The sequence below is a fragment of the Salvelinus alpinus genome, chromosome 27 (assembly GCF_045679555.1).
Source record: "Salvelinus alpinus chromosome 27, SLU_Salpinus.1, whole genome shotgun sequence".
NCBI lineage: Eukaryota > Metazoa > Chordata > Actinopteri > Salmoniformes > Salmonidae > Salvelinus > Salvelinus alpinus.
Genome location: NC_092112.1, coordinates 27472651 through 27488159, shown reverse-complemented (window position 1 = coordinate 27488159; position 15509 = coordinate 27472651). Strand labels below are relative to the sequence as shown.

Sequence of the window (15509 nt, the reverse complement as noted above, 5' to 3'; positions counted from 1 at the left end):
GTTGTGTAGAAAGACAGATTTACCAGAAGCTCAAATGCCAGCGCACTGATATGAGGTGGAAATGTGTACAATGCAGGAGATCCAGCAAACGGGGGGTTTAATAGCGAAAAGGTATCTTTCAAAATGTTGAGTCCAATGTCCTAACAAAACAAACAGGAAAAACAGAGAATTCAATCATCCCTTAATGGCTAGACCTTTGTTTTACATGAATATTTTACAGGCACACAGAGCCCAGTGGATTAGCCACTTGAGCCTACAACGCGAACATAATCTATCCTTATCTTGCCTCTGTCCGTCTGTAGTTAGCCTAGCTACAGTATGTAGTCATGCTATAGGGTGGTCACAGTCTCCTCGTAATGTGGTGACGATAGCAGAGCTCCTGATCTATCCACTTAAGACATTACAGCCATTGTCATGGCAGAGTCGCCCTAATTCTGATTCCAGCACTCTCTCTGCCTGTAACGATTCACATCCCCGGTTGTTACGGCATTCAGTAAGGAGGGTTTACGAGAATACACAAAGAAAACAATTCACTATTTGTGGTTTAAAATAGGCAGGATACAAGAGCCAGTACAGGTCATCCTGAAAGTCAAGTCGATGTTATGCCACGTTCTCCTAACACGTCAGCCAGCCTGGGAGAATGAAAGAGTAGCAGCAGAGATGGAGAAGTGAGAGGAGAACTGCGTCTGACCTTGTTTCTGGGCATCTGCGGTGCCTGATAGGCTCCGGAACTGAAGATATTGAGATCAATTAAAAGCAGAGCTGCTGCAATCAATGGGAGTCTGACAGGTCCGGTGCTCATCAGACGGCCGGGAGGGAGGGGGGCTCAGTATTAGTTAGCTCCCCACACACACACACACAGACAGGCAGGCTGGCAGACAGGGGCATCAGAGCAGCTCCAGATCCAGCCAGGCTCCAGAGAGTGACTGACTGTGTGCCCTAGCCCGGCCCAGTGCCTCTGGCACGGGGGGAGGATGGAGAAGGACGGGGTGCCAACTGCTGGGTGCTGAAATAGTAGGCCAGCTGGGTGTTTCCGCAGGTGAGGACACACAGAACGTTGGCGCCAGGGGCACCAATCATTGCCACGGGCAACAATCATCGCCAAGGGCACCAATTAGGAACTGTTGACTGCTCGTGTCTTAATTAACTAGGAGGGTTCCCACGGTAACGGCACTTCCTTTGGGTGTGTGCTGTCTGTGTACAGTCGAGTGGGACACAGAGGTCTCTAAATCGAAGACTCTGCTCTGCTATTGGGAGAGTCACTCTCCTATTCACTTTTATCCACATCTCTCACAAAGCAGTGACATTCACCAGCGTCTGAAGCTCTCTGTGTGTGAGCTCCTAAAGAAATACAAAACTATTCTGTGAGCTTGTTTAAATGATCCTAACAAAACAAGGCCTTAAACTGATCTCCCCAGCGCAGCCCACAAAATGTCTCAGTGACCTGAATGTAGAGTATTTGTTTGAGCAGCCCTGGGCCTGAGGCACTGTGGCTGGCCAGCTGTTAATGGTTATAGTGGTTATAGGGGCTTGATGGCCGGGCCAGAGAGCCCCAGTCCCAGCTCCCAAGGGAAGGGAGATGGTAGAAGGGTCTGCCCGGGTCCTGACATCTGGCCCTGTGAAGGTTACGAGAGTGGAGAGCCGACAACACCCTCTGATCTGGCCAAGCCACAACACCAAACAGGGCAGGGCTTTGAAGTGTGGCTACTAGAAACTAGTAGTCCAAGATGGACTTGTTTATAGGCAAACGTTTTCCACAGTCCTCTTGTATGTTCAAGTTGGACTGTAAGGACTAGGATGTAGGATGTAGGATGCAGTAAGACAGGGAGTAATCAATCCAAATGTAAGAGCTGCAGTCATGACTATTGGAAAGAATACATATAACTGTAGCTAGAAACTAGGATGAGAGACAGGGATGGTTAAGAAACTGTGTCTCAAACCATTAAATTGGGGTGGTTTTAGAGTCTCCCCTAAATCTCAGTTTAATTCCTTCCAGTTATCCAGCCAGTTTAGCCACATTACTGCCAAAAGTACATTACTTTCCATTTCTGGTTTCCATTTCTGTTATCATTATTTCCTTCAGAAACACCTTATCCGGGACAACACTGTGGAGAGTTGAACTAGTTTCCATAGCTTCAGAACTATTCATTTATATAACAGCAGAATCTTAGCAAGAGGATGAAGTGAAGTAAGATTCTCTCTCTCTCTCTGTGTTGCTAATAATGATATGTTTGTGCTGTATAAGAGTGTTGTGGAGGGGTGAACCTCCTTTCTGTGCCAGTCCTTACCTTCCGCACTGTCAGAGCAGGACGTGCCGATGCCCGTGTCACCACTGTCGGAGGCCGTGCTGTGGCGTCGTCCTCGGTTACTGTTACCGGGGGCCGAGGAGGTACCCTGCCATGGCGACTCACACCCCGGGACCCATCCAGGAGAGCTGGTGCTGGAACCTAAAAAGCATGACCCCCGGTCAGGGAGGAAGGCATTTCTTAGTAACACTCACTGTTTACTACGCTGTAATAGTCTGGTTCAGTCCCAACAAAGGTCAAACTGTCAAACTACCTTAACAATCCTGTGTTTTCATAACAGATAAAAGGAATTAGCCTACCACCCAGGGTAGCCTAACAGCTAACTCTAACCCAATGTCTTCCTGGTTACTCAGACTGGGAGAACATTTAGCCAATAAATGTTGTCTTGGTGGGTTACCTTATCTCTAGCAGATCGGGATTGTTTGATGATTATTAGAGAAAAGAGAATCTGCACAGCTGGAGACCCTAATAACAGCTGCTTAGCTCTGCTGGCGTATGTTTTGGTTACAGACTACATTACTGTTGCTCTACACCCCATCCCCCATCTAGTAAACACACAACTGCTAACTAGTTGGCAAAAAACAGACCCTGCTGTCTGAAGTCCGGTTGTACGTTTCAACTAGGATAGTTCTACATTTCTCTTAATTACAGTCAATGTAATTGTGTTACAGTCAGATATGGAGATACCTTTTGCCTCCTGCTATATTCAGCTTTTACAGATAGTGTGCTTGGCCCTAGTCTAGTGCTAAACTACACCAATCCATTACTGTGAAAACCAGTCACTCGCCCATTATAATAACAGTCCTCCTCTAGTGAAAACAAGCCCTCTCCCAGGCACATGGAAATGAAAGCAGAGTCTACACAATATTTCCTGAATAATTTCAGATGACAGGAGGGATTTTTGGTTTCAGATTCCTAGGGGTCATTCAGGCATTTGCCCTTGTCACATTCAGCAACAGTAATGTGTGCATGGGTAATGACTCAGGTCAGGTTGGACAAGGTGAGGACCAGGTGAGTCTCAAACACACTGTGGTGCATCCCAACAGTCCATCTCTGTCTCTACACACTGCGGTAGCCATATGTCCTCTATCAGCGAATTCTATTCTAACTGTGTAATCCGCTAAGACATGAGTCATTAAAGCTGTCCTATTTTGTGGCAGAAGGAGGCAGCAGGTTGAAGGGGGTTCAGCTCAGATGTGATATGTAATGTTGCTCCACAACATGGAGAGGTGACCGTCCTACTGTCCTTCTGCTCTACTGCGACCATCACAAAGACACCGGGCTGAGGCACTCCAAAATACACTTTCAAAACATCTATCAAAATTGTGCTTCAGAAGAGCAGAAATAATATTTCAGAACAGACTGCAGGGCTTGACATTAACGCTTGTCCGCTTGCCCAGGGCAAGTACAAATAATTGATGGACAAGCAGACTATAGATTAAGTTGTGCGAATGGACAAGTAAATAAAATCACGCAAAAATCAAAATATCAAACAATTAGGCTACTCCGATCAAAAGTGGGTCAGAAGTGGATCAAAGTGTCTTCTGAATGCGATGTGTTATACACTGTCCTCCCAATCTCTGCAGAGCGCATTGGAGTATCATTATTTAGGCCTGCATTGACAGATCTCACAGCACCTTAGAATATAATTATTTAGGCCTGCATTCACAGGCACGAACTGTCTTTCAATCATGCAGTCTTGAGATGCGTTTTTTAGATCAAAGTGAGCCTTGCTACGTGCTGCACATTTATTGATATTCATTGCAAGTTTAGTGAGTTACTTGCCCAGTTATAGCTCATTTTTGGTCAGCAATGAAAATCTTGGAAAAGTATTTTGTGCTAAAGTGGGATGGGACAAGGAAATCCCGGCCGGCCAAACCCTCCCCTAACTCGGACGACACTGGGCCAATTGTGCACCACCTCATGTGTCTCCCGGTCACGGCCGGCTGTGCCTCAAGCACTGAGATCCAGTGCCTTAGACCGCTGCGCCACTCAGGGGGCCCTCATAACAACATGTTAGTTGGCTAATTGCTTTGAACTTGGGCTGAGTAGTTTTTGTTAACGACGTGTAGTGTTATTACATAGTTGTAAGAAACAATGGGGAGGGGGTATGTTGGCCCGCTTTAGAGGATATAACGTTAGCTAGTAGGATAGCTAACTATGAATCTGGCCACATGACATACTTAGCTATAATAACTGACAACGCAGATAGCCGTCACTGACTCATTCCTCAACAGAAGAGGACGCGCAGTGTGGTACATTCATCATCATATAATTCTAGCGAAATAATGTAGCAAGCTATATCAAAATGTTACAATGTAGACATCTTTCGAATCTCAGTCCAGAAACAGAAATCGCTATCAGGACGAGCAGAACGCTAAATCCCCCGATGATGAAAAAACTCCGCTCTCTGCAACCTGCATTATTTTGTCATGAACAATTAATTAATAGTCATATATTCAGGAATTTCCGTTACAATGTCGCATCAACAACGATGCTTCATCATAGCATTATCAAGAAACACAAGATGCCCCGGGAGAGGGCTACTACAGCTAGCTAGAGAGCTAGCTGAATCCGCAGAAACCCTTCTGTATCCATCAGTTTAGCATCAGCTAGCTAGAAGCTTGTGAAGACGTTCACCGATATGAGCTTGAGCAAGGCTCTAGTCTGTTCAGACATTATTGCTAAGAAAATATCAACACAGGGGTTTTATTCTTCTATAAAATCTAAATAATAAGATCTTACCTATTTTAAAAGTATCAAATCCATCCTCAAATTCGTTTCTCCCCCACATTATGACTGATTGTATGCGCCCGACCGCAGTGAAACTCCGAGGGTAGAGCAAAACGTGATCACACAAAGGTGGAGAGAATTCCTCAAGAACTTGCCATGATTACATTGCGCGAAAGGACATTCATAGCTTTAACACTTAAACTTAACAGTTATTTATAACATGTTTTCTGCCCAAAACGAGCTCCATAAATCGAAAATCTGGGTAAAGTTGACTGAAGAACTAACTACTATTAAATCGATGGCAACAGCAATGCATGCAAGGATGTGATCTCACTGAATGCGTGCCACAGCTCCTTGTGAAAGGCTCAATCTGGGTTTAGTCTCCTCCCCCTCAAACAGTGCTGAGACCACTGCAGCTAGGCAATGGTTGAGTGCTATACCTCAGTGGTTGAGTGCACTGCATTGGCGACCCTAAACATAGCCAACCGGGCATCATATAGTTTTCTCACATTCTGAGAAACTTTTCATTGTGTAGCTTTTTGGCCTTTTGTTTTTGAGCTGCTGTATGTAGTCAAAGGAAAAATGCCACAGCCTGACATTCAGCAGTCTTCGTGAAGTTTCAGCCCATAGGTAAGCATCATGCAAAAATTGTGACGTTTCTTGGCCCGCTATCACTTGTGTATTCTTTATTTATCAAGGTGGCGTGTATTCATGGCTGCCAAGGGAAGCCAGGGTTCCCCCCAAAAATGACTAAGATATAAAAAATAAAATCATTTAACTTCCATCTCTCTGTGTTTCATAATTGTTCTTAAATTCGCAAGAGGCTGAACCTATCTCAGCGGAGCGCGCCGTGTGAACATCCGATCGAGCAAAACAGCGCCCCTCTGTCTGCATGTAAAGCCCATTTTCTGATGCTGTCTGGTCTAAAATAGTATGATATTGTGGCTGTCTGTAGCATTGAATGCAAGGGAAGACAGCAAGCACGTGGCCTCCCTTGATAAAAAAAAAATACAATAATAGCCAATAAGTGTTGAGCTAATCTGAGTTCCACTGTGAATGGTCCTGGAGCACCAAAAAAATTAAAACTGTCAAGGGAAGCCAGTTTGGATTTGGCTTCACACCAATCACATCACATCAAGCCAAATGTCATTGACAGAAAAAAACTTGAATTGTTGCGTCTTCTGTTGTTGTGTTGTTGTCTTCCGGTGGCTAGCAAGCTAGCAAAAATTGTCCCTTTCCTAAATTAGCCATGGATGGAGATAGTGATTTGGACATGTGGTTTTACTTAATTCTCCGTACTGGCCAATGATTGTAACGGCGATTCCGAAACAACCATAAATACATACATTGTGCCTCTGGCCTGAGAGGATGGAAGTTCAATATGTAGCTAGTTGTAGTAGGCTAATGTTAACTTTGGATACACAGTCCAACGTGTAATTAATAACTTCACAATGCTCAAAGGGCTATTCAATGTATGCTTTTTTTTTACCCAGCTTCCAATAGGTGCCATTCTTTGCGAGACATTGGAAAATCTCCCTGGTCTTTGTGGCTGAATCTGTGTTTGAAATTCACTGCTCGACAGAGGGACCTTACAGATAATTGTATATGTGGGGTACAGAGATGAGGTAGTCATTCAAAATCCTGTTAAACACTATTATTGCGCACAGACTGAGTCCATGCAACTTATTATGTGACCTGTTAAGAAATGTTTTACTCCTGAACTTATTTAGGCTTGCCATAACAAAGGGGTTGAATACTTATTGACTCAATACATTTCAAGTTTACATTTTTTATGTAATTTGTAAAAATGTGTTAAAACATAATTCCACTTTGACATTATGTGGTATTTTGTGTAGGCCAGTGACAAAAAAAATCGTAATGTAATACATTTTATATTCAGGCTGTAACACATCAAAATGTGGAAAAAGTCAAGGGGTGTGAATGCTTTCTGAAGGCACTATATGTGTAACTAATGTGTAATATATAATACACAATAATACAAGTTTCACACCAAGACAGTACTGCCATGAATAGGTTACCAAGGTTACCCTAAAAGCCTCAGTGATGTGGAATCTTCTCCAACTAAAGTCTTCACACCTCTAATCAGCTGGCTTTTCACAGGGAGACTCAGTAGAGTAGTATATTCACAGTTGTGCTTGGAGCCCTGTAAAAGGCACCTGGTTAAAGCTGTTAGACAACAACAGCAGTCAAGAAAGTGAGATGAGCTCTAGTCGCCTATATTGATGCCAGTTACCAAAAGCAAGGTTAAGGGAAAGGGGATACCTAGTCAGTTGCAAAACGGAATGCATTCAACCGAATTGTATGTCTTCCACATTTAACCCAACCCCTCTGAATCATTCCTAATGTAGCATTCCTAATGTAAGCCTACACATTCCTGCTGCGTTCTATGTAGCTATTGATACTTTTGTACTCACATCCTGAAATGATAAAGCACACCTTGTAGGCCAACATTAAGCTGAAAACAGTGTGTTTGTTTTTGCTGGCAGCAAATATTATTTTAGACCTTGTCTAATGTTGGTTAACCCAGAACTAAAGTCTTGCGTAATTGGTCAGATGCTTGATTAGGTTCTGCACTCTGTCCATGAAATATTAGACCTTGCTTTGCTCTGTTTAATTTCTAGCTAGTTATGTGCTTCACTGTAGTGTTTTCACGAGGCCAAAAAATGTACTAACGATATGATACCAGGTCAGGTGTCAAGATACCGAGTAGTATCACGATACCACCGGGAAAATAAATCTGTGGCCTAGCATCCTGTTCGCCCCACGACCCGGGATTAGATTAAAACGTTCGTTGACATGGTTTGTGAAATTATCAAAAATGCTTGCAAATCCCTTTAGAAAGAAAAAAAGTAATCTCGGGTAATATAGGTAAAAAAATAAAAAAAACTCTTTAGGCTAGAGAAAATACATTTTCTTGGCTGTAATGCTGCAACCATTTTCCCTCTCTGGCACTCAGAGGCTGTATGACAGTTAACTTGCAAAGTCTACTCAGACTGGCCTGTGCTCTTGGTTATAACCACTATATCAACCCATCATTGGTTATAACAGGTGACGGAATGCTCCAATGTAACACATTTAGAAATCTAACAACAGAAAACTCATCAGGGTCTTCATCCCTGTTTGCCATCACGGCTAAATTATTTTTTAAAAACTGATGGAGGAATAGATGTGCATGAAAAGCGGACGGAGAAGCAGGTGATTGAGGGCTGGTAGGCGATGTGGCTGGATGATTACAGCTGCCACAGATGATATGCCATGAAAGTGAAGTAGCTATTATTGGACCTGTGCATACAAGAAACTAGTAGCTGTTGATTAAATTCAACTGAATGTATAAACCAAACTGACTTTCTAAACATTTTATTATAACAGAAGCCAGCAGGTTCTTTAGATCGGTAGGGCTGAAAACGTTGGTAGTATCATATGAAATGGGACTACGGTATTCTAAAATGTTGGTATCATAAGTATCATAATGTTTTGGTACCGTGATATTACCATGGTATCGGTATACCATGCAACACTACTTCACTGTCCAGCTTTGTTCCTCCCTTGTAAAATAAATCAACCTCAGTAATCTACCTCAAATCCATTACAAACCTTGTCATCAAACTGTTTATTTTTACACAATATTTGCTTGGCAAAAACATAATAATGTGGCAATAAGCAACATTTCGGCAAACACAATTTCAAAACACATCCTCCTGCTAAATTCAAATAGATACTTCCCCCTAACCACAGGGGTTCCAGGATTATTTCACGCAACATCAAACTGTTTTAGCGACTGACGGACAAAGTCTGGTAGTGCTCCAGTTCTCCCTGTCAGAATAACCAACAGAGGACTTGGGAAGCATATCAAATCCTGTAGAAATGGCACTATGGTTATTCTGAGTAACCTAATTTATGTTCCTTTAACTCCACCTTCTAGTGAGTTTATACAAACTGTCAGCTTCTATTTTGACTAATGCTCTCAGCTGTAAGGATATTTCATTTGGCGACTTTGAGTCTTTTGAGTATCATGCTATACTGTTTAAATGTCAGCCACCAGTGCTGGCTATAATCCCTATATAGGCCACCAAAGGACAGCCCCACCTTCTTTACTGAGAACTATGATAAAATCATTGTGTTGGGCAATTTTAATATTCATGTTGACAAACAGACAGTCTCCAAGGCCATTGAATGTATGAATATTTTTAGGTCTATGTGTTTTATCCAACATGTTACTAAGCCCACCTATAACCATCACCATACTCTGGACCTGGTTATTACCAAGGGGCTTTCTATTAACATATCCTCTATTGTTGATGTTGCTTTATCTGATCAACACTGTGTACTTTGTACTACCTTGCAGTGGTGTAAAGTACTTACGTAAAAATACTTTAAAGTACTACTTAAGTAATTTTGGGGGATATCTGTATTTTACTATACTATTTATATTTTTGACAACTTTTATTTTTTACTTCACTACATTCCTAAAGAGAATGTTATTTTTACTCCATACATTTTCCCTGACAACCAAAAGTACTCATTACATTTTGAATGCTTATCAAGAGAACATCCCTGGTCATCCCTACTGCCTCTGACCTGGTGGACTCACTAAACACACATGCTTCGTTTGTAAATGATGACTGAGTGTTGGAGTGTGCCCCTGGCTATATGTAAATGATGTCTGAGTGTTGGAGTGTGCCCCTGGCTATATGTAAATGATGTCTGAGTGTTGGAGTGTGCCCCTGGCTATATGTAAATGATGTCTGAGTGTTGGAGTGTACCCCTGGCTATATGTAAATGATGTCTGAGTGTTGGAGTGTGCCCCTGGCTATATGTAAATGATGTCTGAGTGTTGGAGTGTACCCCTGGCTATATGTAAATGATGTCTGAGTGTTGGAGTGTGCCCCTGGCTATATGTAAATGATGTCTGAGTGTTGGAGTGTGCCCCTGGCTATATGTAAATGATGTCTGAGTGTTGGAGTGTACCCCTGGCTATATGTAAATGATGTCTGAGTGTTGGAGTGTGCCCCTGGCTATATGTAAATGATGTCTGAGTGTTGGAGTGTACCCCTGGCTATATGTAAATGATGTCTGAGTGTTGGAGTGTGCCCCTGGCTATATGTAAATGATGTCTGAGTGTTGGAGTGTACCCCTGGCTATATGTAAATGAGGTCTGAGTGTTAGAGGTTACCCCTGGCTATCTGTAAATGATGTCTGAGTGTTGGAGGTTACCCCTGGCTATCTGTAAATGATGTCTGAGTGTTGGAGGTTACCCCTGGCTATCTGTAAATGATGTCTGAGTGTTGGAGGTTACCCCTGGCTATCTGTAAATGATGTCTGAGTGTTAGAGGTTACCCCTGGCTATCTGTAAATGATGTCTGAGTGTTGGAGTGTGCACCTGGCTATCTGTAAATGATGTCTGAGTGTTGGAGTGTGCACCTGGCTATCTGTAAATGATGTCTGAGTGTTGGAGTGTGCCCCTGGCTATCTGTAAATGATGTCTGAGTGTTAGAGGTTACCCCTGGCTATCTGTAAATGATGTCTGAGTGTTGGAGGTTACCCCTGGCTATCTGTAAATGATGTCTGAGTGTTAGAGGTTACCCCTGGCTATCTGTAAATGATGTCTGAGTGTTGGAGTGTGCCCCTGGCTATCTGTAAATGATGTCTGAGTGTTAGAGGTTACCCCTGGCTATCTGTAAATGATGTCTGAGTGTTGGAGGTTACCCCTGGCTATCTGTAAATGATGTCTGAGTGTTGGAGGTTACCCCTGGCTATCTGTAAATGATGTCTGAGTGTTGGAGGTTACCCCTGGCTATCTGTAAATGATGTCTGAGTGTTGGAGGTTACCCCTGGCTATCTGTAAATGATGTCTGAGTGTTGGAGGTTACCCCTGGCTATCTGTAAATGATGTCTGAGTGTTGGAGTGTACCCCTGGCTATATGTAAATGATGTCTGAGTGTTGGAGTGTACCCCTGGCTATATGTAAATGATGTCTGAGTGTTAGAGGTTACCCCTGGCTATCTGTAAATGATGTCTGAGTGTTGGAGTGTGCCCCTGGCTATCTGTAAATGATGTCTGAGTGTTAGAGGTTACCCCTGGCTATCTGTAAATGATGTCTGAGTGTTGGAGTGTGCCCCTGGCTATCTGTAAATGATGTCTGAGTGTTAGAGGTTACCCCTGGCTATCTGTAAATGATGTCTGAGTGTTGGAGGTTACCCCTGGCTATATGTAAATGATGTCTGAGTGTTAGAGGTTACCCCTGGCTATATGTAAATGATGTCTGAGTGTTGGAGGTTACCCCTGGCTATCTGTAAATGATGTCTGAGTGTTGGAGGTTACCCCTGGCTATCTGTAAATGATGTCTGAGTGTTAGAGGTTACCCCTGGCTATATGTAAATGATGTCTGAGTGTTGGAGGTTACCCCTGGCTATCTGTAAATGATGTCTGAGTGTTAGAGGTTACCCCTGGCTATCTGTAAATGATGTCTGAGTGTTGGAGGTTACCCCTGGCTATCTGTAAATGATGTCTGAGTGTTGGAGGTTACCCCTGGCTATATGTAAATGATGTCTGAGTGTTAGAGGTTACCCCTGGCTATCTGTAAATGATGTCTGAGTGTTAGAGGTTACCCCTGGCTATCTGTAAATGATGTCTGAGTGTTGGAGTGTACCCCTGGCTATATGTAAATGATGTCTGAGTGTTGGAGTGTACCCCTGGCTATATGTAAATGATGTCTGAGTGTTGGAGTGTGCCCCTGGCTATATGTAAATGAGGTCTGAGTGTTGGAGTGTGTCCCTAACTATATGTAAATGATGTCTGAGTGTTGGAGTGTGCCCCTGGCTAAAAAAACTGAAAATGGTTTACTTTATGTAAGGAATTTAAAACTTTAACTTTTAATTGAATTGAAATGTACTTTTGATACTTAAGTATATTTAAAACCAAATACTTTTACTCTAGTATTTTACTGGGTGACTTTCACTTTTACTAGTAATTTTCTATTAAGGTATCTTTACTTTTACTCAAGTATGACAATTGGGTACTTTTTCCACCACTGCTACCTTGTTGCCCATAGCACAGGGTAATACTGAACACATTATTAAGAAATGCTATCTTAACTCTGAAGTTGCTACAGATTTTATTGAGTGTATGAACAATACTCCACCACCTATTCTGCCTTTATCTTGTGATGATTTAGTTGATAACTTTAATAGCAAATTAAGGGTAACCATTGATGCCATGGTGCCAGTAAAGTTGAAAAAGGCCACATCCAAACAGAGAGCCCCTTGGATGAGTGAGGAAACAAATCATTTAAAGAGAAATTGCAGAAAGGCAGAGCAGAAGTGGAGAGAAGGTCAAAGTTGCAGGTCCATTATGATATTCTGAAAGAGCAACTTGGCATATATAACACGGCAATTTCTAACTTGATCACTGTTAATCAGAATAATGAGAGAGTCCTCTTCTCGACCATTGATGGCCTGATAAATCCTACAGTACCACTGCAAGCCTATGTTAACTTTCCTCCACATCTAAGTGTGATGAGTTTGCAATATATTTCAGAGATAAGATAAACATTAGGCTGGGTATCAGTCAAGCAAGACCTGATGATAAGTTTGATGATATGTGCCCTAGCCTACCAGGCAAAGGCACTATGGATTGATTTACCCTGGTTAACACAGACATGCTCAGGAAAGTGATATCACAACTTAAGCCTTCTACCTGCCTTCTCAATCTTATCCCCACCACCTTCTTCAAAACAGTTTTTAATTGCATATCTGAAGAAGTGCAAGCTATTGTTAAATCACTCCCTGTTTGCTGGCACTTTCCCCACTGCACTAAAAAGTGCTATGGTGTCACGTCCTGACCATAGAGAGCCCTTATTTTCTATGGTAGAGTAGGTCAGGGCGTGACTGGGGGGTTTTCTAGTTATTATTTTCTATTTGGGGTTCTAGTTTAGTTTTTCTATGTTGGTGTTTGGTATGATTCCCAATTAGAGGCAGCTGGCTATCGTTGTCTCTAATTGGGGATCATATTTAAGTAGCATTTTTTCCACCTGTGTTTTATGGGATATTGTTTTGAGTTAGTGTATGTTACACCTCTTAGTTACGGTTAGTTGTTTGTTTCGTAATTTCTTTGTTGTTTTTGTGCCTTTCTAATAAATAATATGTGGAAACCATATCGCGCTGCAGCTTGGTCCGATAATTATTCCAGCGAATGTGACATATGTTGAAACCCCTTAAGAAAAGTAATCTAGATTATTCAGTTTTTAGCCAATCTCCAAACTTCAATTCTTAAGCAAAATTCTGGAGAAATTGGTTTTCAAACAGCAGAATAATTTAAGTGTTAACTGTATTTAAAAAAAAAATCCTATCTGGTTTTCGTGCCCACCACAGCACAGAGACACCCTTAGTTACAGTGGTAAATGATCTTAGAGCCAACACAGATGCCAAACAGCTCTCTGTCCTGTCTTACTCTTGGATTTAAGTGCTGCATTTGACACTGTTGACCATGATGTCCTTCCGGTCCAGTTCTAAATTGGTTTAGGACCTATTTAACCGGTTCAGTTTATATATGTTACCCCTTGGCAGCGTTTTCAGCAAGCACAGCATTATACGCAGACGATACACAACTTTACATTTCTGTGTCACCAGAGGATTTTAGCTCCACGGATAAATTATTAGTCTGTATTAGTGATTTAAATACTTGGATGGCTCAACTTTCTCTAGCTAAATCAAGACGAGGTACTTATTATTGGAGCCAAAGCACAGAGAGAATCTTGTTGCACATTTTAATTCACGGGCAATAAAGTTAAAACGGCAAGTAAAAAATCTAGGTGTTATTTTAGATTCTGAACCAAATTTCGAATCACACATTAGGAATGTGACCAAATAGCTTTTTAACACCTGAGGAACATTGCCAAGGTGCGTCCGTTTCTCTCTCAGGTTGATACAAAGAGACTCATCCTACAGCACAGGTCCTAACCAAGACCAGATGGAGAGCACACATTACACCGGTTTTAAGGTCACTGCACTGGCTGCCTGTGAGTTTTAGAATTCATTTTACGATTATTCTATTGGTTTTTAAATCAATCCACGATTGTGCACCACAATACATATCAGACATGCTTTTAAGTTATGTACCCAGTAGGTCCCTCAGGTCCTCTGTCACTGGCCTTTTAACTATCCCAAAGCCTAGGACCAAGAGGCATGGAGAGGCAGCCTTTAGTTATTATGCTCCCAGCCTCTGGAATAGCCTGCCAGAGAACCTGAGGGGGGCCGAAACTGTGGACATATTTAAAAGAGATCTTAATACACACCTTTTTTTTTAGCTTTGCTTAGCTTTGTTCAGTTTTTGTTATTATTTAGTTTTTATCCTCTTATTTTTGTTGTGTAGTAACTATTTCCAGTTTTTATTTTATTTATTTGTTTTTGTTTATTCCATGTCTGAAATGTGCTGTATAAATAAAGCTTGATTCGATTTGATTTAATGCACTATGCAGAAATCGCTCCGCCATTTCCTGGTTGCTAAAGTTATAATAGTTTTCCTAATTTCAGTTTATGGTACAAAACAAGCAACTATAGTGTAAATAATCATTGTAGCATCTAAACCTCTGTGAAATATATTTTCCAAAACCAAAAACATTGTATTTTCATCTGTTTGAAGCTGATGTACAAAAACAAAACTTAAGACCTGGATGCATAGAAATAGCGCACATAGAACAGATATACCGCTTCTGCTTTCGAAAAGAATGACAGATCTATAACACTAAGGTCTGGTCACCCAAAAAGTTACACATTGCAGCTTTAAGTTTGAACAGAGGAGCTTCCTTAGCAACATACAATGGTGTCAACAAATGGACAAATTGTGATAAATAAATACGTTATTGTTCATTACACAGTAAGATCTCAATATGACACAGATCATTCCCTGGCCATTAACAGGTTTAAACCTAGAGAAGAATAGTTGGAAGGAGCACACCAATGACAATAACCATCTAAAACATCACAGACAAAGCTTGTGTAATATTTCAACATGAGCTGCACTTTTGCATCACTACCAGACTGTCAAATTGAGCAGATATGACACAGGAGGACCGATGCACATCAGCTCCATTGCTACAATGGCAGTCATGCAGAATGAGACTGTTTCAGGCCAAGGGGAACAGTCCCCTTCCATAATTATTTGTGTACAGTATTGTCCTGGTTCAATTACCCATACCCTCTCAATTAAACAAATGCCATCCTTTGTGTGTCTGCATAAAAATGCAATTATCTGAATAGAAGAGTTAAACAGAGCTGCCAAAAGACAGACTTACTACCACAAAGTGAGAGCACATGATGGTTGCACACTCCCCCTGTTAATGCATAAAACATGTGGCTAGTAATGTTAGTGTTCCTGATGTAAGACAAAGATAGTGTTTTGTTAAGGAATTTCATCCCCCAAGGTTTGCAGTGTTATTCAACACAGTAAATA

The 15509-nt window shown here is 41.7% G+C and overlaps 1 protein-coding gene across 2 annotated transcripts in view; it reads right to left on the bottom strand.

The window, feature by feature from the left end:
• The window catches only part of LOC139556274 (centrosomal protein of 85 kDa-like), an 82627-nt gene that overhangs the window by 65334 nt on the left and 1784 nt on the right, over nt 1-15509 (bottom strand). The window contains exons 1-2 of one of the 2 annotated variants that reach the window (XM_071370006.1): nt 5052-5391; nt 2289-2447 (exon numbers count right to left, since the gene is read on the bottom strand). In XM_071370006.1, the coding sequence (XP_071226107.1) occupies nt 2289-2447; nt 5052-5100 (208 nt within the window). In that variant the 5' untranslated portion in view covers nt 5101-5391. Of the gene's footprint in view, nt 1-2288; nt 2448-5051; nt 5392-15509 lie in introns of those variants that run through there. The other variant, XM_071370009.1, reaches the window with a different exon arrangement.